The sequence below is a fragment of the Halyomorpha halys genome, unplaced genomic scaffold (assembly GCF_000696795.3).
Source record: "Halyomorpha halys isolate HHAL.00 unplaced genomic scaffold, Hhal_1.1 Scaffold349.1, whole genome shotgun sequence".
NCBI lineage: Eukaryota > Metazoa > Arthropoda > Insecta > Hemiptera > Pentatomidae > Halyomorpha > Halyomorpha halys.
In genome coordinates this window covers 880,330-903,647 of record NW_027109825.1, presented here as the reverse complement: position 1 = coordinate 903,647, position 23,318 = coordinate 880,330, and the positions used below count along the sequence as shown (strand labels likewise).

The window sequence follows — 23,318 nt, the reverse complement described above, 5'->3', positions numbered from 1 at the left end:
AACTCAATATTTCAAAACTCTTAGAGATAATGATAAAAAAATAAATAAGAAATTAATGGCATTGATGACCAGTTTTACGCCACTAAACAAAAACAAACAAACTTCAAATACTTGCTGATACTATAGTTGTAGTTTATTTATACTAGCAAATTACTGAAAAAAACAAAAAAACAATTTATTGATCCGATACTGTATAATTATTTTTGCTATACCTTTTATTTTCTCTGGTTTAATTATTAATTGTTTCTATTTCTAATACCAGTTAACTAATTGGATTTTTAGAACTATATTATTCTGTGCATATTTGTTACCCTGAAATCGTTTTTATTTTGATTTAAATGCATATTAGTCTAATACATATTTTTATTTTTACAATTTTTTATTAAACATCAATTTGATTAATTGAGATATATGAAGTCATGTCCATGTCTTTTTTTCCACATAATTTCAAATAGTTACTTCCAAAAATTGTTCCAATTTGTATTAAATTTAAGCTTTATAACTAATTATTAATTAATATAATATATAGTTATGAAACAATTCATTAGTCCTATTAACCTCATCTAATGCCCTTTACATTATTAGCAAATATTGTCCAATGTAATGTATTTGTTAAAAAATTGTTTTGTTCTTGTCTTTTATGTTATACATATTTCATATTTTTTTATTTTTTTGTCTTTATAGACGCTTGTCTGCGCTGCCAAGCAGAAAGCAAACAGGATTCCAGATACGGAAAACAAGACTGTGTCGTTGTGTGGGGAGATTGCAACCATTCTTTTCATTATTGCTGCATGTCCCTTTGGGTGAAACAAAATAACAGGTACAAAAATAATTTTTATTATCTTTATGTTATTGTCAGTTAAATAATAAAAAGTATTGCAAAATATTTTAAAATATCAGTACGCCAATAAGCTTTTCACTAACCTTTTTCTTTTTGTTTAATTTTGCTTTTAAACTGCGAACTGTCCACTTTCTTTTAAATGTTTTACAAATTTTATACTAATATCTTAAAACATATTATTGATACGACTTTACTGTTATATATTTTTTTAATGAAATCATTTATCTATTAATTGTTATTACTTTACCATTTTGATATTTCAAATAAAGAATGAAAATGCTTGTTTATTACAATTTTTGCCTTCAACCTGCAGTAATTCACCATAACATAGTACCAAAATTATTCTTTTAAAAATAATAATATTCCAAAAAATTCTTTTAAAATCTATAGAACCAAGTAATGTTAAGAACTTCAATTCACAGACTGATCACCTCATAGAATAGATTAAGAACTATCAAGTTCTATTTTTGTGCCTATAAATGAATATTTCAATACTGTTATATGGATACCGAAACAAATTATAAAATTTAAAGTAAAAACATCAAAAAGAATAGTTTATATATATTTTAAATTCTTGTTTGAGACTATTTTGATAATGAATTATAATACAAAAATATCCATTTAGTCTCAACATGTTTATTTTCCTATAATGCCACTCTTAGATTTTGGACATTCCGGCCATTCGCAACGATAACTTATTATATCACAGCTACAATGGTATTAAAACGTTGCTGGCTATTCTGCTTATGTCAAAATATATTTTAGTCTATCAATCTATTTTTATCCACTAATTTACTTATTCTAATATTATTCAATTTATTATAATTTCTATTACAACCTTTTCAATCACTTTATCAACAATACTTTGATTTATTTTATAAGACTAAAATATATTTTGACAAAGGAAGAGTAGCCTGAAACGTTTCAATAACATTGTAGCTGTGATATTATAAATTAGTTATCTTTGATAATGGTTGAAATGTCCAAAACCTATGGGTGCATTAATAAAAAAATAAACATGTTGAGACTAAATAGATATTTTTTATTACAAGAGAGGAATATTTTATTTTCTTAAATATTTTTTTTTAATACTTCCGAGGTAAATATTGGCACAGGAGATTTCGCCATATTTTATTAAATGGAAATATTGTTGTGTTCTATTATTTGGTTTACAATTGTGAGTATGTGTTAGTTAAATTACTTACCTTATCACTACACCTTTCTCATAATTAAAATCTTGATTTTTTTTCTCAATTTTTTTAGTGAAAATAGGAAATAGTTTAAAAGCAATCACTCATATTTAAATAATTGTATTATTGTAAATGCTTACATTAATGACTCATCATATATTTTATATACTAATAGATTTACTACTTCATATATCTATTCAGAAATATATGGAATGATATTTACATAGGGTTACCACCCATCCGGTATTATCCTGGATATTCAAGAATTAAGCACTGCATCTGGGAAATTAAAATCTAAAATCTGCCTGCCAAAGAAAAATTTCTATACTTTGTTATGTATATTATTAGATTTTTTTTTTCTAAATTAGACAAACATGTGCCATAAATGAAGTACTATACAATCAATTATTATTATCTCAATCTTAAAAATATGTTTTGCGACAAAAAATGACAACCTTTTTATCTACATCTTCATTATCATTTTATTATTATTATTAGAATATACCTTGTTTATTTTTTATTGCAAGTGATTTTTGCAATTTTCATTTAAAACTTGTAAATAAGTTCATGATTATAAACATGAATTCCTCTTTTTTAAATTATCTTTAGTCCATTTTATTTTATTATAAGTTAATTATTTTATGATTTATAATATGATAGTTGGTATTATTTTTTGTGTTTCCTTTTTATTTATTTTTTACATTTAATACAGACTATTATTAGATATCTTTAATATTCATTTAAATGTCATTAGCTTATATAAAGATTATTATTTTTAAAAATTATTATTGTCTAATTTTTTTCTAACTGTTATTAGAGATTTTATTATCAGATATATTTTATGATACTTTATTTTATTTTTTTATTATATATAAGAAGATGGTTAGGGCTGCAGTAAAAAAAAAATAACAAATAGTTTATAACTATTTAATTATTTTTTTATTATGTTACTCTTAAACTCTAAAGCCCATTTTTAGTTCCTACTATATTATCTTTAAGGGATTTGTTCCAAATTAAATAAATTCCATGACTTTATTTTTCAAACTGTCCAGAATTGGCTTTTACAATTTATGGTAACCCTAAATTTATACAAACATGAACTAAAATATCATATGTTCTAATTTTCTTCATTCTAAGTAAATACATATCTACAAGATCTTTTTAATATTCTGAAATTCTGCAGTATTATAAAAACTTGAGTTATTACTTTAATTAACTATGAATTCACCTTTGATGACAAATTATTAACATTATATATTTTTTTCCTCTTCAGGTGCCCACTTTGCCAACAAGAATGGTCCATTCAGCGCATGGGAAAATAACACCAGTGTTTTGTAATTAGTAATTTAACAGATGTAACAACAAATGATAATCACTATAAAATTATGATCCCACTGATTATTACTTTATATAATTATTTACAATTGAATTTGTTTTATGTGAAACATATAAATAAAATGTTAATTTGATGTATTGAAAAATAATTTGGTATCACTTCATTTTCGATTATATTTTCTTGTTCATTGATATATAATATTATTGATATATACTAAATATTAACATACTTGGTCTGTAAATTACAATTTTTATTTTTTAGGTTATGCACACATTTTTCTATTGTACAATTTAAATAAATAATCAAACATCTGTAGTAGAAACATTGTTACATTTTTTTTACATGATGTCCATCCTTACAAATGACTGAAAACCTACAAATAATATTACAAACAAAATATCATCTGAAAATAGAAATATTTATAACCAAAGTTATGATTAATAATAAATAGTTTATTGAACTTGCTGATACATTTCCATTCGCACTGCACATATGCTTTCCTGATGAACAATGCAGTCCTTCTATTATCATTTGGAATCGAATATCATGAGGTGTCCGACATTCTTTTTCTATAAAAATAAATAAATCATAAATTATATAAAACTTTAAATTTAATTTAATTTAATAGTACCATATATCATATCAATTATATTATTTCAAGGAAACATTAAACCCTATTTCACTTTCAGACTCAACCTCTTCATGAATAGCATATATTAAAGATATTAAAAATAAAGAAGATAATGTTATGAAAATGAAATGTTGGATAGGTGATATGTGATGTGTAGTTGATATCACTGCTTTGCTTCAGTAGTGGATATGTCAACAACAAAAAAAAAAATTATTTTATTTTGAAATAAAAGTAAACTAAGGTATGGCTAAAAATGATTTAAAATATATGAAAGTTTATCTAAAAATGAACAAAGTAAATTTAAAAAAAGTAATAATAAGATCTAGAATGAAAAATGTAAATTAACAAGAATTACAAAAAAGTATTAGATAATTAACAAATACGAATATTATAACAAATAAAAAAGTAGATAAATAGTAACAAGATAATAGGTAATAAATAAGATAAATAATAGTAATAACAAAAAATAACATAATAATAAATAAATAATAATAAGATAATAGATGTTATTTCTATTTTTACTAATTGGCTAAAAAAAATTTATATTCTTTAATTTACTTTGTTCATTTTTATATAAACTTTCAGGTATTTTAAATTATTTTAAGCCATACCTTAGTATACATTTATTTCATCTCATCTATTCTATAACTTTGTTACATTACTTTAGTTATTTTATTTTGTATTTGACATATTCTATAGATTGAACCATGGATTTAGTTACTTTTTTAGAAACCTACTTGCTCTGGTACTGTCTATAGAGAAACCGCAGTAGAGAAAGAAACTCCTGTTACAATAATATGTTTGGAACACATCCAAATTTTTTTTTTTTTGTCAGATGTACCACTAATTAAGCAAAGCAGCATTATGTGGATATCATATAAGGAATTATTTCGTAAACAAAATAAAAAATTAACTTATCAATAAGGAAAATATGTAATGAAGGATGAAGATGAGTTGATATTGCTCAAAACATCAATTCTAATAAAGATTTTATAGGAGTGAAAACGGGTTAATTATTTTCTGGAATTTACCTCTCCAGGAATTCACCAGTAAGTATAAATTCCATTTATCACTTAACTTAAATTTTTTCAACAAATAAAAGGAAAATACTGGTGATAAAGATATAATAACAAATCAATAATTAAAAACTTGTAAGTTAAAGCCTCGAGGTCCTTGTCGTACAAAATTATATATTATACACTGCAGGATAATAGAAATAATAAGATATTCTTGTAAAAACTCCAATGCCTGGCATTTCTCTGATTAAATTTATTTTAATTTTATTAAAAGGTAAGTTTAAACTTAATTAAATATAGTGGAACATCATTGATTGACTGTGAGTAATATATAAAAGGAAGATGGTCTTATACACTATTTAATGTGAGCCAACGTTTTCACCTCACTTTGTAGGGCTAAAAAAGATAAAAACAACTAAAATAATGTAACAAAGTTAGAGAATATATAACATGAAATAAAAATAAAATAGCAATACTTTGGTCTTTATTGTTATTTTTATTCCTCCCTTTTCCTATCTTTCAGTTTGTACGGTATGTTTATATTTATTTTTATCTACTTTTTTATTTTTGTTTTCATTAATTGTTCAATACCTTTTTGTAATTGTTGTTTACTTATAATTTTCATATATTTAGCCACACCTTAATTTACTTTTATTTCATGTTATCTATTCTCTTTCTTTGTAACATTATTTTAGCTTTTTAAGCTCTGAGGAAGCCCTGCAAAGTGGGGGAAAATATTGGTCCACAATGAATAGTTCAATTACTACTTGATGTTTTTTTTTTCACAACCGAGGACCATCTTCCTTTTTATATCTATTTATTAATTAAATATATTATTATTACCAGTGCATAAGCTTAAACTTTGTTTTGCCGATATTCTTAAATAAATTGGCTTGCAACGTTCATTCCAACTTTGATGTTCGCTGTACAATATTCTTGAAGGGCAAGGGTATCTTATCTTAAAAGATATTTCTTCATTTAACGATATCTGTTGGCATTGTTCATTTCCATTAAATTTATTCTCTCTAGATAAGCACGCTGCCAATGTTCCATAGTTTTTGTTTAAAATCTGAAAAAGAAAAAAAAATATCACAATATATAATAATGAAGTATGAGCAAAATAACATCTTACTTACCCTAATCACTATAGCTTTTGAAACTTGGCATAGATATTGCGGATGAATTCTATAAAAATTCACTGCACCTGGTCTCACATAATCTTGTTTGTCGATATTTCTTTTACTGTTAGTTTCATTTAAACATGCAAATGGTTTTATTGCAATGGGATCTGAAATACTTTTAAAGTTATAAATAAAGTTTAAAACTAGTCAAATTGGTCTAAGTTTGTATCAGATTGAAAATATGAATCTTTAATTTTAAAGATAATGTTAATAATAATGAAACAAGAATTGAATTGTTAATTTAAGAAAGGAATTAAGTCCATAATTATCCGTACTTTGTTTTTTTGCTTAATATATTCTTTGAAGGTAGATCATGACAATTATGATTGTAGATTGCAAATTTTATTTCAACAAGTAATACACCTCTCGGATTTTTTATTTTTATTATGCCTAATATTCCTAGAAATTTTTACATTTCAATTATGTACCGAACAAATCGATGTTTACTTAACTTGTGAAGAGCTTAAATCCTCATTAGGGGAAATTTAAATGAAACAGACAAAAAGGCTGAGGTTTAACTTTTGATTGATTAAAAATGGGCTGAATTATTTTTTTTTTATGATTTACTTAAATATTTATTTATTTTTTTATAATGAAAGATTTATCTAAATAAAATAAAATATAGTACTATTGTTAATGAATTCATAAAAAATCTTCCTCTCCCTGTAAACCCATACTAGTAGAGATGTTTTACTTTAGATAAGATGATCTTATAATATTATTCTCCATTAAATTAAATTTAAAAAATAAATAAATTTGTGATGAAAGGTGAGGTGTTCAGTACTTTGTAAGGAAGTACTGTTACTAAACCAACGATTGTGGAAGGTGATTTGGTCAGAATCACGATCGACCACCTGATTTTTACCCAATTAAGGGGTAAAATTCACCCTTATGAGGCTGGGTGAACCCTGGAGGGCTCCCGAACCCACAGGGCTGATTTATGGCTACAGTGAAACAGAAAATAATTATCTGCTGCAGCCAGACACAAACCTGGATCCTTGGCATTAGTAGCACAGTGCCTTACCAATGATCTACCAACTCCCACAAATAGTTTAAAATTATTTTTGTTTTTCTTGACTGCAGCTGACCATCTAATTCTTATACATTACAATAAAATACAATATTCTGTATTTTAATCATTAAAATTTTACTGAGATATTTTTTCTTGATTACTCAAAACCTATTTTTTAGGCTTATTCCCTTTCTTAACAGTTCAATTACTTCTACAATTTATTGTATATGTTTCTATTTCATTTTATTCTATCATGTACTAATGATAACCTATTATCGTATGCTTCATGTCTTACTGAAATGAAGGTCATCCAATTCTTGTAATATTTGATGGCAGCTGCTACCAGGGGGTGCTATAATCCTATCATTCTGAGAATCAGCGACTGAGGTAAGTTTAACATACATAGGTGCCCTTGCAGTCGATGTTATGTACACAAAAATCATATCTAAAAATAAATTAATATTTTTTTTTTGTCTTGAAAATTATACATTTAATCGTTAGTTATCGTTAATACCTGGATTTTGTTGCTTAATGGATTTTAACAAAATCATGGAATCATTTATATCTTGGTCATCTAAACTTGTGCTCATCGCTAGAATGACTGTTATGTCGGTAAACCATTTAGAATCTTCTTCCGATGATTTTTCTTTAATCGTCATTTTGTTCAATTTAGTTAAAATCTCAGGAAGAAGCATTGTCCCTCTGTCTATAATTGATTAAGTGTTTAAAAAAGTTAATTATCTTAGTTAAATTAGCATTGTTAATGTTAACATTACCGTGGACATATGTCTTCCAGTTATAATATAATTCTCCAATTGATTTACAGTCTTTTACTATAATGTTTCCAATATCACCCGCAATTACTGTTATACTGCTTCCATGATATGATACATCAATCCTTCCAGCTAATTCCCTTAACCATAAATAATTTATTTTTAAATACATTATTAAATAAAAATTGTATAAAATATATTCTTGTAAATCTGTTTCAGTTGCCAATTTTCTTTGAGAAAATAAAAGAAAATGATTTGACATTGTAATTCTATAAAGGTACGATGCCTACAAGTCAGTTGGCACTATACTGATGGCCATTGGTAAAACTTTAATTTTAGTTTTTGAAGTGGGCTGTTGTTTGTTTATCAAAATAACTATTCAAGAGTCTGAGTGAAACTGTTCCAAACCTTGCTGCGAAGAAATTCTTTCTTTGGATTGCTAAAATTGTGCCTTTGCATCCGTGCAGAAAAATATAGTTGAATCTAATAAGAACTAATACTACAAAATATATAAATGATAAATATTAAAAGTTGATCCCTTCACTTCATTGTTTTATAAATTATTTGCTACCTGTATTAAAATATAGGCAAATTCGCTGTAATATTTCATTTCAGCCAGTTCGTTCTAATTTATATATATTTATAGTTAGGATAACTATAGTGGATGTTAATAACTTGTTTTAAACATTTGATTTTTTTAAGAAGTATTTAATTTTATAATTTAGGTTCTATAACTGGAAGATTTTTAATATTATTTAGTCGGGTTTAGTGAAACTATCTTCTTTATTAAAATGTTCTTTATTGAGAACTATTAATTAAATAAAAATGTGGATGTGATTTATAAAATAAACTGTCCTGGAATATATTATGTGGAAATTAGACAATATATCAACAGATTAATGATTATTACATCATGCTAAAAAAAAAAGGACTGAATTTTTTATTTACAAGAAGTTAAAATACCATATAATAAAATCAACCATATAATTCTATAAATTATAAATCAGACAATAATCACAAAAAATTTGAGTGTAGCATATGCCAAACTCCTAAGTAAAGTAAACAAGTAAGGCACTCCACCTCCATATTGCAAATAAACATAGTTAAATAATAAATCCAACTGGGTGCACTGTTAACCAATAGAAGTCTTATTGTGAACAATGTTAGTACAATTGAAACACAGATAAAAATGGAAAAAATGACAATCTACATGTGTTGCTAGAGATCTAAATACAATTTAATTTTAAAAACCTTTTAGCTTATATAATTTTAATAATAACAGAATTGAAATGAATCTTTTTATTAAAAGGCTCTAATTAGAGGAGAGCTCTTAGCAACCATGTAGTACAGCTAAACTCGAAAGAGCTAAGTTGGTTAACAGTTTGTTATGTAATCAACATGAGGAGGCCCCTCACCTCCAGATATTATCTGGTAGAATTCATATGGAACGGACCCATAAAAAAACAGGATAAGTATTTCACCGTATACCTTCAAGTACTATTGGTAGAAAAAGGTAATATTCAATTTGAATTATGTAACCATATGTAGTGCAACCTATTAATTTAATGTTTTTCTGTTTTAGAGGGATCGGAAACAAAAAAAAAAGTTTGTTATAAGTTTGATATTATTGTTTTGTTTCTCTTTTAAGATAAATACAACATTATTGTTTTAAATTATTGAATTGTTTATTTTTTAAAGCTTATAACATTTTTTTTTTTAAGTATTATTATTTATGTGTTTTAGCTAAAATTCAACACAGGTTTCAACAGATGGATATTTTCTCGTTTATCTATGGCTTAATTATTTAAATAAAGCCATTTTTATTTTTATAATTAAACACATTATTCATAAAATGAATCTTGTATATATTATTAATTTATATATTTTATACAGAAAAGTCGGAACTTTGATGACCTATTAAATACAGCTGAGAATAAGAGAAGAGAACAATTTTTTTTAAATAATTGCTGCAAATACTTCCATGAGTTTTATACATGAAAATATATTTTAATAATATGGCTGGGGTGAAGAGGATTATGTTTAAAAATGGCTGTTGAATTAGGGAACTATATATATATACATGTATTAATATTTTTATTATTTTATTTTAATCATAAGGTGTTGCTTGTTACCATGGTTATTCTGATTTTATTTGGTTGCTATGGAAACATTACTTAATAAACACATCTGAGTACAAAATTTTATTTATTTCATTTGTTTTTTAAAATTTAAATTAAGTTTTTTTAAATTTATTTATTGACATTTACAACTGTATTTACATAATCCATATACATCTAGTAAATTTGATGTTTCATTATAATGGTATGATACCATTTTAAATTATTATTAATTTATTATTTTATTGTTATATATTAAAAAATTATGGGTGTAACGTGGTCCAAATGGTTTTTCCTCAATCTTTGTGATTGATATTTATCAAGTTAATTAAAATAATTAAATAAAGCTATGAAAATCAACTTAAATTTTATAAAAAACATTGTCAGTGGATTCTACTAATAAAAATAAAGTTGTGGGAGAAAAGGGAGTTATGTCCTCTCAAATAAAATAATCCCTCAAGAAGAGTCTTATTCAGATTAGAAAATAAAATATTAATAAATAGTTTATTCTATTTTAATTATATAATAATATTACTTACAATAAAAATGTTAATGTTTCATATTCAGACCAAGTATTGTCGTAAATCACATTCATTCTAATCTTCATTTTTGTATGAATTTCTTCATGAAATTGTTCTTGTCTTATTAATAAAGATGCTGAAATGAATAAATCATGATTTGATTTTCAAATGTTTTTATCACTTGTAACTTTATAAAATAATTATAATGTAAACGTACAGGCATAATTGTAGAACTGGCCCATTAGTCGTTCACTTTCAGGATTAATGATCGATTTATTGGATATATAATTAGGCATATTAGCAGCCAAGATGTGAGAAAAACTTTGTACCTAGAAATGAGGACAATTGAAAAAAGTGAATACTATTTATACATATATAGATAGATAGATAGATAGATAGATACATGATATATAGATATATGAGAAGAGAACCTTTTTTTTTGTACCCTTCATTAAAATAAATGAGAACATCATACATACACAGTACTTGAAATGTATTATATATGCTTTTACTGAGTTTTCTCCCTTTGGTTGCCTTGTGGCATTATAAGGTGTTGATATCAGTCCAGCTAAGGTGATATAGTGCCATGGAATTAATGGAAGAAAAGAACCTATCAGAAGAGAACCTCAAAATTATACTGGGATTATCTTAGCTTCAAATATTTATTTAAAGTGAGTAGAGAAGTCTTTTAAAAATAAAAATTAATTAAATCAACCAACATTAAAAAAGTGGCTTAAACTATAAATTATATGTGAATAATTTGTATACAATAAACATATCTACATTTCAAATACAAACAAAAGAAAGATTTGGTGTCATAGAAGATGAAAATCAGTAAAACAAAATAAAATTTAATAAAAGCATAAAGGAATGTATAACTATAAATTCCTAGTAAGTAATAACTAACTTAGAAAATGCTTGAAAAAATAAATGCACACACTTTTTTAATTCCGTTCAATAAAACAAAACCAAAGTCGATAAAATGACAAAGAATTTCAAGAATGTTAAAACAATAGTTCGACTAAGTGCTCAAAGGTAGCAGAAGAGCAAATCCAGAAATGTAGAATTTAGTAGTTTCAATAACCACCGCAAGAGGCCAGTACCTTTCAAACAGTCTTTCTGAAGGAAGAATTTATGTTTATGATTATTTATGTTTGAAAATTGTTGGATTCAAAACTATTTCTTCTGATAAATGAAAAAGAAGTATAAAATTTTTAGATGTTTATTTCAAGAAAACCATGTTTAGAGGACGTATATATCAAAATAGGAAATCAGGAAGTGGTTGAAACCTTTGAGTATTTTGATGTAAAAATAATAAAATGTTGAAGGAACTGAATGCAAGGATGACTTCTGGGAATAAATAATCCTTTCCAATGCTAAAAATTCCAAATTATAGGGCCCTGTTTCACAGGATCAAGATCTGTTGTCACCTTTGGTTCTGGGACCTGGGCAATATGTAAGGTGTCTGAAAGCAGGTTGCTTGCTTGGGAGAGATGCTTTTTGCACAGAATATTTATCCCAGTGTGTGAACATGGAAATAGACAATTCAAATTACTGAGGTGTTGAGCCTGATGTACGAGAAACATAATTGGTGTTATAATAAACCAAATCAGATGGCAGGGTCATATAAAGAAATCACTCGAAGACTGACCTGTTAAAAGATGTGGTATATGAAGACCACACTTGTGGTAGAGGACATATTGAAAAACATAGGAAGCAGAAGATGGTGGATGCTTTTCCGGGATAGGAGTGAATGAAGACTCAGGTTCTTGTACAACCACCGTGCCAAAAATAAATAAAACTATTTTCAACCAATCGACTAATAATTTTTTTCAAAAATCATTTAAAATATAATTGGACTTATTTTTCAAGATATTTTGATAGCAATTTAAAAAAAAATAACAATAACATTGTATTTAATAAGACTTACTTGTTCAACAATTGTAAAACTTTTCTCCATAATTTGGTTGAAAAACAACTTCCTCTTGCTAGCATGTGACTTATGTAAATGGTTAGTGTATCTATTAGTATAATAAGATTCAAGTAGCTGTGATAGTTGCAAGATCCGCCTGGATTGAGACCATGACATTGCTTCATGAGCTAATATCATTCCTGTGTCCATGAAAATCAATAAAAATTGTAAATTGTTATAATTCAATAGTTTAATTTATTAATTATTAATTAATTGGTCTTTGAAAGCTAAAATAATGTAATTCTACTTGTTATAAAATCTGAGTTTAAAGCTATAAATGAATTCTGAACATTTAAAACTACTTATCAGAATAGTTGTGTAAGAGCTAGCTTCCGAAGTAACTGCACAGACGGCAGGACAAAATTATGCAAAGAGCAGTATTATTCATCTGTTGGTATCCAAACTGATCTTTCTACAATTCGATCAAAATCTTTTTGGTCATTATGCATTGAAAATGACATTTACACAACTCATCCGATGGGCTTTGGTGCCAAGGAAAAAATTCAAACAATCTGAAATCCCTTTATTTTATATATCCAGTCAGAAAAATGAAAGCAACATGGTACTGCCTCCAGAACATTTGATTTTTAGAGTAGACCAATAGAAATTTACAAACCCTAAAATATATTTATTTTTGTCTATTGAATTTTAAAAATTGTTTAAATTATTAAATAACAACAGCACATTAGAGCTTATAACCAAGACCTGGATTTTTATGCATTTAGATATTTTGTTTCTTTTTTAACCGCTGATCAAAAATCTTTATGAATCAATATAAGAAGATACAATTAGCCAAGTTTTATTTTGTATGTTTGATGATGAATGGAGATATTTGTATTTTTGGGTTATTTAAGTTGAATAAAAAAATAAATAAATAGAAATAATAAATTATAATGCGAAAATAAAGACGGAATTCCAAATTACAAGAAGGTTAATATTGATTAAATTAGTAATACAACAATATAATAAATGCTACCTTAATATATTTCTGACAATAGGTATGGATTTTTTATTTCATTTCCCTGGATTCCATTCGTTCTTTATGCCCTTTTTAAACATTACACTGTGCTCTAAGTTTAGCTTGTTGCTTACTTTCCTTACAAGTGCTAATATTTATTATTTGTAAAATACCAAAAGTAAGTATATTATTTAGTTCAAAATTGAAATATTGGATTGACAGTACTAAAGATGAAATAGTTTTTACACTGATGGAGAAATCATTTATAGCAACTATTGTTCTGATATCAACAATTATCATTCCCCAATTATAAAAAAACTTTAAATGACAAAAATTGTTGTGGATCTGGGAGGGTTTTATAATAAAGAACAAAAGTATATGTTGCACTAAAGAGACTATAGGTTACAAATTAACAATTTTAGTAACAAATTAAATAATAAAACCAATTTTCTACATTTAAATTTAGAATTTACATATTCAAATTTAGAAATGTATCATGTAATAAATTTTAAAGCAGAAAGATATTGCTGACTAATTCATTTGTGTTATATTTATTTTGTCCATCTTTTCAGTTACTTTTTAAATGCTATCATATCTTGTATTAATAATTTTAAATTCCAATTAATTTTATATTTTAAGCATTGTCCCACATTATGTTTTTTATACACTGACATATTTTATCTTTCTTGTATGTTATTATTTTTATAATAATTTATGTTTGATTTATTTATTGTTTTAATACTGTAAATTTTTTAAATCTAATTATTGCTGTTGTTTTATGTTGCTTTTAGTAAGTTTTTATTATTTTGATATTTTAGTCTATAAAAAGTGTTGTAATCTTTTTAATTGTTTAGTTTATTAGCCATTTTAAATATTTACATATCTTAGTTTATGAAAAAAAAAGTAGAAATCAGTTTTGCTTAATTTTTAATCCCTTCTCCTATTAATTTGTTTACTTAGGCATATTAGTACATTTTAGCTATTATATTGCATATTTTACAGGACTTGCATATGATACGGCATATACTGGGAGCTTTTGCTGCATACAAATCTAGGCTATGTTTAAAACTCATATAAAGAGCAGAGAAGTGTATGAACAATCTGGATGAGCTAAAACAATCAATTTTGAATAAATGGCAGTGGGGAAAAATTTGTTTGGTAGTATTCTGAAATGTTCAGTTTCTGTTCTTAATATTAAGTCTTAATGTATCAAAATAGTGTTTAGTGAAGTTACACCACTTTGGCTTTGAATGGCTCCATTAATACATACCGTCTATAGCACCCATAATCTCTGCATCAGTAAACTGCCAGAGTTCTCTTTCAATAACTTCATTGTCTGCATTGAAATAATAATGGACTGGCAACCTGATATCATTCCAATTTCCTCCTGGTCCAAAAAAATAATCTTTTTTTATGATGGGCTTCTGAATAATTAGCATTTCAGCCAGATCTCCTAAAAAAAATATTTTTATTTTTATTTTATTGCACTTTTATAACAGACAAAATCAACTTTCCTGTGGGTATCTGATATGTAGAAGTTTAACCATACAAATAATCACATAGATTCCATTTCCTAAAAATAAAAATTATTTTATGCTTGAGTAAAACAGAATTATAAATTTTATTCACATTTTTCACCTGCAAATGTAGAAACCCATTTATTATCAATGTGCATATTCTCTTCGTAACTGTTGTTATTCATATTGGTGTCTAGCATCTGATATGGTAGGACTTGTAATGGTTGCAGAGCAGCTGCTATTCCAGAAATCACATGGTTTAAACTCACCGTTCCAAAACCTTTTGTTCTCACTACTCCTTTTTCGATCGGGCAAGCACTTTTTCTTCTGTTGTGAATCAATGAAGTACTTGGAAACAAATAAAAATCAATTAAATTTTTTTAATATTTTGAGAACAATATTTTTAATAAAACTATTTAAACCTGTTCAGAATCAAGTGTTACTTTTAACAAATCAATTGTTATTCAGTTAAATAGATGCACTTGGTAATTTACTTACCATTCATATGGCTTGTATTATTCAGATTTAACATATTCAAAACCATGGGACACAGATTAAATAAAAATTTATAAAACTCATTTAATCTTAAAATTAGGTTTTTTAAGTTATTTTATTATTGCATTGAGGATATAATGTATTAGGAAGTGTTACGAGTGATTTAGAATGAACTATATTCGTTTTTAAAAGATTAAATATGATTTTGAAACGGTTTAAGTAGATTTGATTGCCCTCAATATATCCATATTTAAATTAGAAGGAGATGTGCTAGGTTACTTTCAAGAATAACATGCAGAGTATAAGAGTATATGAATAAAACCGATATCAAGGTGGAGGTATAAAAAGACATCCATGTAAGCAAACATAAAAAATAACAAGGAAGATAGAGATGAATTCAAAAAAGATTCATTAACCGCCACAGTAATCAATAATGAACTTATAAAAAAGAGTATATATTACCGAACATATCTATTAATTGACCAAGAAGAAATGTTAACTAACGTAGTAATTTATAAGGAACTTTTAGTTGTATCTATATATCGTTTTTGTATTTATATTATTGTATTAATTATACCTAATTATATATTATATTATGGGAGGGGAGTAGCTCAATGGTAAAGCATTGTGCTACTAACTCTAAGGACCCAGGTTCGAATCCGACTGTGATAGATAATTATTTATTCTTTTACCTTAGAGTCAATCCTGTGGGTCTGAAAGCCCCAAATGTTGGCTATTGATAGATAATTGAAACTATTTCATAATTTTTTTTTTATCATAAACCAGACCATCTCCTTCCAATTCCCTTATGGTCAGTATAATATGGTTGAAATTTTAATCTTACTTCTGATTTTTGAAACTTTGAGGACAAACTAAGTTTTCATCTCCTCTTTCCCAAATATCCACACTACTGGACAGCATGAAATGGAGGGTACACTGTCAACAAAATAATCTTATCATAAACTTATTATGACTATCAAAATTGTAAACAGGCTGAATAAAATGATTTTATTATTTGAATTTTGGCTATATAATAAGGTTTATTATGATATATGCATGAAATTAGCATTAAGAATTATTTTGGTTACAAATTTGGTTTTAAAATGTAGCAAAGGCAGAAACTTGCATTATTTACACCAATGTGATCTTAATTCTTCATAAATGAAAAATAGTTTATCCGGGACTAGGTCCCTTTAAAACAATTACAAAGGTAATTTTAATTTTACAATATATATTGGTCAAAAAACAGTGTGGCCACACTTAATTATAACTTATATTAAAATTGTATATAAATAATTTTAAATATAGAGAAGAAAAAAAAAATTAAAAATTAAATGACTAAATACATAAAAAACAAAACAAAAAGGTAGTTACAAAATATCTGTACTATTGTAATATTGGATTAGATTGATGAAGTAAAAATTAAGGGTTGGTACATGACATATGTTAGAGGGAATGGAGTTCCAGTGATATCCAGCTATGATTTAAAGTGATTTATCAAATGCAGCAGTTTGGTGACATGGTGGGTAGATGTCAGATAAACGAGTATCTGGTAGTACAGGATTGGACTTATAATTTCAATTGTAGGTTTTCTAGGATATAGGAGGAGCGCTGGGTACTAATTACTTAGAATAGAAAGGAAGTTAGGAAATACTGCCATCAGAAGGATGGATAGAGCCAATTTAGCTCTAAGCATAATAAATGTCTTTATTATGAAACCAATATCTCCTTGTTTTCTCCCACTTCTCATATATCAACGCATACAATATTATAAGGAAATACTTTCATATAGAACAATTTTTGTCTTTTTAACTTGAGTTTTGACTATTTTTACATCAATAATTTGCTAACAGATGCAATGATGCCATTATGGCCGAGCATATTGATTTCAGGGTGTCTGATTCTAAACATTGGGGGTTTGATTTCTACTCGTTAATATTTATTTCTCTGGGGTTCCGAGAAATGAATCTTGGAACTTCCCCGCTGGTCAGTATATTACAGAAACCTTTCGGTAGGTGTCAAGCGTTGGCAAAAAAGGTCCACCATGCTCATTAGTTCCCCGTATCAGTTCCAATAGTAGATTCTCTATTCTTTTATATTTCTACTCATATCTTTTTGTTTATTCTTCCATCTTTCTTTACCTACATACCCTAGTACTTGTTATTCCATTATGTATTCAGTATTAAATATAAATAATTAGCTGTAATCCTATGAATTAAGTTTCAAAGGAGTTTATTTGTTAAAAATGTATTATATTTCTTTGCAAGACTTAATTTTACACCCTTTATCCACTTCCTTATTCTTTATATTATCTGAACAAAAGTTTGGGCTCTTCTGCCCATTATCAAGTTCTTATTATTTATTTGTGTACATATGTAATTTTAAATTGAAAATTAGTTTTTTTATATTCCAAATTTAATATAAGTCCTATCATATATATAAAAAAAATTATTATTTTGTTTTTTATTAGTGCTGTTTTCCAAAAAAAATGTTTGCCTTTTGAATTTTAATTTTTTCTTTATGTTCATTTGTATATCCAAATTTCAGTAGATACACAAAAAGACATAGAAATGAAATGAAATAAAAAAAAAATAATAATAAGGTTTTAAAAAATAGGATTTGTATTCAATTTGGAATATATAAAAAATGTTTTTTTGATAATGAGGAGCCCAAAATGTTGTTTGGTTAATATAAAGAATAAAGAAGTGAATAAAGGGTATAAAATAAAGTCCTGAAAATAAATTTAATAAAGTTTTATTGAAATAGAAAATGCCTTTTAATTTCACTTATTTAAACGAATTCTTGCCTATTTTTTCCTTTGTTCTATTTTTTGAGGCTACCTTCTGTATATTTTGGTTTCTGTCTAAAATTAATACAGAACCAATTTCCAAATTTGGAGGTATTAACTGGCCAGTTTGATTTGCCAAATTCGTAATTATCCACTTTTATAATGACAGTATTTTTTTCTACCAATCATAGTATAATAATAATAATAAAAAGCTTTGTTTTAATTTTGATTTAGACATATTCATAAGATAGTAACCTTAGTCTAGGTTTCTTGTAGCGTCTCATAAAATGGTTCTTTTGAGATATGGATGTAATGTTAGCAATAAGGATAAGATCTATACAGTTTAAAATTCTAATATCTCGAAATATTTTCTTTACTTAGATTTTATAACAAATGTTTTACTATGATTCTATGCTTTACTGTATAGATCTTACTCTTATTGCGAAGGTTATATGCATATCTCAAAATAACCATTTTTTGAGATGTTACACTGTTGAACTGGGGCATCGATATGTCAAGTACAAAGAAAAAATAATTTTTTTTTGTTATATGTCCCACTATTAAAGGAAAACAGTGATATTAGTCAGTATACTACATAATATTTTGAAATACAAAGTTTAACATAAAAAATATAATGGTTTGGTCTTTGCTTCAACTTATTTTGTTTTTTCCTTCAATTAGTTATTAATAATATTAAGCAAGTAAAAAATAATACTTATATTTTTAAATATCAAAATCCATTGGGTTTATCATCTTGCCAAAAAAAAAAAAATAATAATAAACAAAGATCAGAATAGATATTTAGAATGCCCTTAAAAATTTACCTTCCAGTTGACAGAAGGACCAATTGCAATTTAAACAGTTCTCATAAAAGTACTTTTAATAATTCATTTCACAAAATTCTTTTTTATTTTTTTGCTTTTGCAAAAACTTAGCAGGAATATAAAAATTAAATAAAATTTGCATTCTGTTCTTAACTATTCATTCAATGCTGCATTGTCATAGAATCAACATTGGGAATACAAAGACTGGTTTTTGTATTGTTAGTCACCCTGTCAACTGAAATACTCATTCTTTTGAAAAGTATGACAGTTTATTAAAATTTACCCTTTTTCTTCTTAGCAATTTATTCATTGCTATCATAGAATCAATATTGAAATTAGAAAGGGTGATTTTATGGAGTTAGTCATTCTTTCAAATGAAATATTCATATACTTATATTTGTTCTAAATAAAAATACAAAGTTCATACCCAATATTTGTCAACAATAATTACATACCGAAATTGACGTTATAGATAAATAAACTCTAAACAGTTATATAGATTTAATTTTTATTCATTTGAGAATCTTTTTTTTTTTTAATGAAGCTATTTAAATTCTCTTTTTATGAGTCATAATAATGTTATGAAGTAAATTGTTTTGATCATTATTGATGATACAAAATCCCTTAAATTGCATCTCTTTGTATTTTTTTTTTTATTTTCTGATGAAGTATAAAAAAAATATTAATTATCATAGTCAGACATAATGCTTAAATTTTCCTTTAATTTTTACTTCAAATTATGAATTTCAAACAAAAATATTTATAATGCATGTTATTTTCAAGATGAATTATTTCTCAAATAAATATTTTAAGGTTAGGGGTAAAAACTAGGCATCACTTTTTTTTTTTATTGAGTTACTAGTACCAATGAATTCAGAATGAAAAGCTGCATTCTTCCAGTAAGTTAAAATAAAAAACAAAAATTAGATTTTTCTCACTGAATTTATTTTTTTTTTTATCGTAATTTCCTTGAAGAATGAAAATTTTCAATAACTCAATATAAAAAACAAGTAACACCTATTTTACTCCCTGGTTCTTCATTTTATAGCATTTATAGTTATTTGAAGTTTATTCCTAGAATGCCAAAAGAAGTTAATCTGAAAACTCTCTTTATCAGATCCTATTTAGAATTATTATTACAGTTGATAATCCCATACCCACTCTTCTAATGTTATAGCGTCATCAGGAATATTGTTCAGGGGTTGCGGTAACAGGTAATGAGACAATAGATGGAACTTGAAAGACTGAAACCCTGTTGTTGTGTACGGAATAGTGTTCTCTTCTGAGTTTACAAAATCCCTGTCTTTCTCTATCCCATCACGACTGAATCTAAAAAGGAATAATGTTATTTAATTAGACTTATATCTAAATATCTTTTAACTTTCCTTTAAATGGCCTATAATAATTATTACCTGTGAAATAAAGTACTAGAAAACGTTCTCATATCATTTAAGAAATATGGATGCGTCTCAATTTTCCTGATTATTTCTATAAAAATATCCATCGTCATTGGATAAAGTAAAGTATTTTCATAACATTTTACTAAGTCTTTTGGAATAGTATGCTTTTGAAGTTGAGTACCTTAAAATTATAACATGAATTTTTGAATTTATTTCTATAAATAAAAGTATAATTGAATCATGTAACCAATTACCTTTAAGTGAAATTACTATGAAGAACGTCAATTTGATTAAATATGAGGTCATCGTGTTTATTAATTAGCTCTAGCTATAGGACTGAAAGGTGTGAGATAAGATAGTGTTTGCTTTGCTGTACACACTACTATCTTCACCTCCACCAATCAGGGAATAGCTATTAAGCTTTGCATTTAATTTCATTTTCCTAACAAAATGCTATCATTTAATTATTTTAGATTAATAAGCACATAAAGCGCATATATTTGAACTAATTTTATGGTATCAAAAAAAAAAAAAAGTAAGAATTATTAATATTTTAATCTTTTATTTCAAAAACTTTTAAAACTATAGTTAGATTAGTGATAAGTTTAATTATTTTAATGATACCACTTTGTTATTATTAAATTAATTACAATAATTCAAAACAATATTAATCAGATTAGATTAAAATATTTATTATATTAATAATTTTAAATTAGTAATTATTACATTAATGCATCTTAATTAAATCAATAATTATTATATTTATTTAATTGGAATAATATTAGATCAATATTAACCAGACTGATATTTCATTATTAATAAGTAATTAGATTAATAATGATAATTTCAAATAGTAAAATAAAATTATATAATTTGATGAATTTCAAACTAATAGTGAGGTCTCAACTCTAATAATTTATTTTCATTTTAAATCAATTTTACTGTTTCATTCTCAAACATTCTAGGACAACACCTTGGCTTCGCATTTAAAACCAATTATGAACCCATATCATGACAGGTGGGTCTGACGGACATTTATTTATGCTGAAGTTGAAATAAAAATTTGTGTTAAAAAAAAAAAATAGTTCCTAAAACAAAAAAAAAAAAGATTAGAAACTCAAAAACTAAACATCTCCTGGAATATTATAGCCACTCTTTTGAAAAAATATTGATTTCTCCACTAAATAAAAACTAAAATCATCTAAATTAAACCAATTAATCGGACTAGAGAGAAATCTTTTATTAAAAAAGTAGTTCCACCCAACTGCATTAGGTTACTACCAGAGTTGGGCAACTATGAAACTAATAGCTAAAATTGCAATGGATACAATATTTATTTATCAATGATTCATTCATGAATAAGGGTTATATCCATGGCAATTTTAGCTATTATTTTCATCTATAGCTAATTTTTGCCCATCTTTGGTTACTATACACACATCATGCTGAAACTAGTAGGACTATTATTTCTTATACTTATAGTAAACAGGCATAGACAGTAAATATTAAAATACATTATAGTAGTACATAATTTTTTTATTCTCATTGCTTTAGTTTTTTTTAATTTTTCATTTTCTATATTTTCGTTTTTTTAATATTATTAATTTTTTCCCTTCTATTATTTACCGATATGTCTACATCTAATTCTCTTCAGTATAATAAATAGTATATATTTTAACCAAGATTTTTACTTTGGATTCATGGTTATTTTTTAAATATTAACCTGAAGAAGTTAAATAATAAACTACTTAAGTCCTCTAGAAAGAATATTATGATGAAAACTGAACATAATTTGCATATAACCCAATTTTTGTTTTTCAATTGAATGTAGTTTTGTGAATTGTATTCCAATTTGTTGTAGAAAACTAGTATTATTATTTAGTTTGTAAATATTGTAAATAAAAAAGTAGATAGCGACACTGCTCCTCTGACAGGAAACCTTTGTTTTGAGGAAGAATGTTGTGGCATCTATTAGTGGAAACATACACTCTTTGTCTTTCTTTATAAATCTCTCCCCAAATTCCACAACATAATTCTCAACAATACAGAAAAAAAATTCATTGAAAATGGACAATTTTATTAAAGATAAGGCTTATTGCAATTTTTCCCATGTTTTTAAAAGTATTATTGAAGTATTTGTCCAGATTCTCTTGGAATTCTGTTTACATTTAGTGGTAAACGTAAAAATGCATTGGAAACTTCACAGTGGTTGAAAATGAACATTTATCTGAAAAAAAAAAAAAAAACCTTACGAAGCCACAGAAAAATAATTTTGATACCATCTTAATTGTAATTAAATTTGCCTTAAGATGTGCATTTTTAAATTTATTTAATAAAATTTGGCAATTGTTGTAGCCGGCAAATTTTTGAGATGTCTATTTCAGAATAAAAAAATGACATTTTTTCAACTTTTATGAACTATATAAAAGGTATGTTGTGATTTTACTGTGATATAGAGTTTGATAGTTTATTAAAGGTAAAATTCCAAACACCCTCTGCTACAGAGAACCTCTTTTACAATATATTTTATTTTTTAACCCAAAATAATTAAAAGCTAAAAAAAACTTGTTCTTCATTTTTGTCTAGTAACTAATTATTTCTAAAGGTTAAAATGATAAATTTTAAAAATATATAATTCTAAAATATAATAATTTATATATAAGAAGATGGTCAGGGTTGCGGTCAAAAGAGAAACAAAAATAGTTTACAACTATTTATTTTCCGACGTTTCGCCCCACTTTGCAGG

General features: G+C 25.8%; 2 protein-coding genes across 3 annotated transcripts; one reads left to right on the top strand and one right to left on the bottom strand.

Annotated features, from left to right (window-relative positions):
* Positions 1–684: 684 nt before the first annotated feature.
* Roc2 (Regulator of cullins 2) lies at positions 685–3,443 on the top strand (the record flags this gene model as incomplete). Its single annotated transcript, XM_014421986.3, is given in 2 exon segments — positions 685–820; positions 3,305–3,443. Coding segments are annotated over 2 exon segments (185 nt in total), but the record flags the coding sequence as incomplete, so codon positions are not given.
* Positions 2,136–20,949, bottom strand: LOC106681589 (uncharacterized). Of its 2 annotated transcripts, XM_014421984.2 has the most exons (16): positions 20,827–20,949; positions 20,585–20,753; positions 20,330–20,501; positions 16,405–16,496; positions 15,187–15,413; positions 14,819–15,001; positions 12,549–12,730; positions 10,836–10,947; positions 10,637–10,754; positions 7,984–8,120; positions 7,722–7,913; positions 7,503–7,652; positions 6,151–6,302; positions 5,858–6,083; positions 3,839–3,936; positions 2,136–3,740 (listed from the first exon to the last, which is right to left on the bottom strand). In XM_014421984.2, the coding sequence occupies exons 1-16, from the start codon at positions 20,876–20,878 to the stop codon at positions 3,723–3,725; spliced, it is 2,280 nt and encodes a 759-aa protein (XP_014277470.1). In that variant the 5' UTR covers positions 20,879–20,949; the 3' UTR covers positions 2,136–3,722. The 2 variants fall into 2 exon arrangements, with proteins under 2 accessions (XP_014277470.1, XP_014277469.1); XM_014421983.3 differs by having other exon boundaries at positions 2,136–3,936.
* Between the last annotated feature and the right edge of the window lie 2,369 nt (positions 20,950–23,318).

What these genes read in the sequence shown, in the direction of transcription:
- LOC106681589 (XM_014421983.3), bottom strand. Translation starts at nt 20,878, where the DNA reads ATGACCTCATATTTAATCAAATTGACGTTCTTCATAGTAATTTCACTT. An exon ending in CCAGTTCTACAATTATGCCT is followed by an intron (nt 10,755 to 10,835) that starts GTACGTTTACAT and finishes TATTCATTTCAG; the next exon opens with CATCTTTATTAATAAGACAA. An exon ending in ATTGGATGACCTTCATTTCA is followed by an intron (nt 6,303 to 7,502) that starts GTAAGACATGAA and finishes AAAGTATTTCAG; the next exon opens with ATCCCATTGCAATAAAACCA.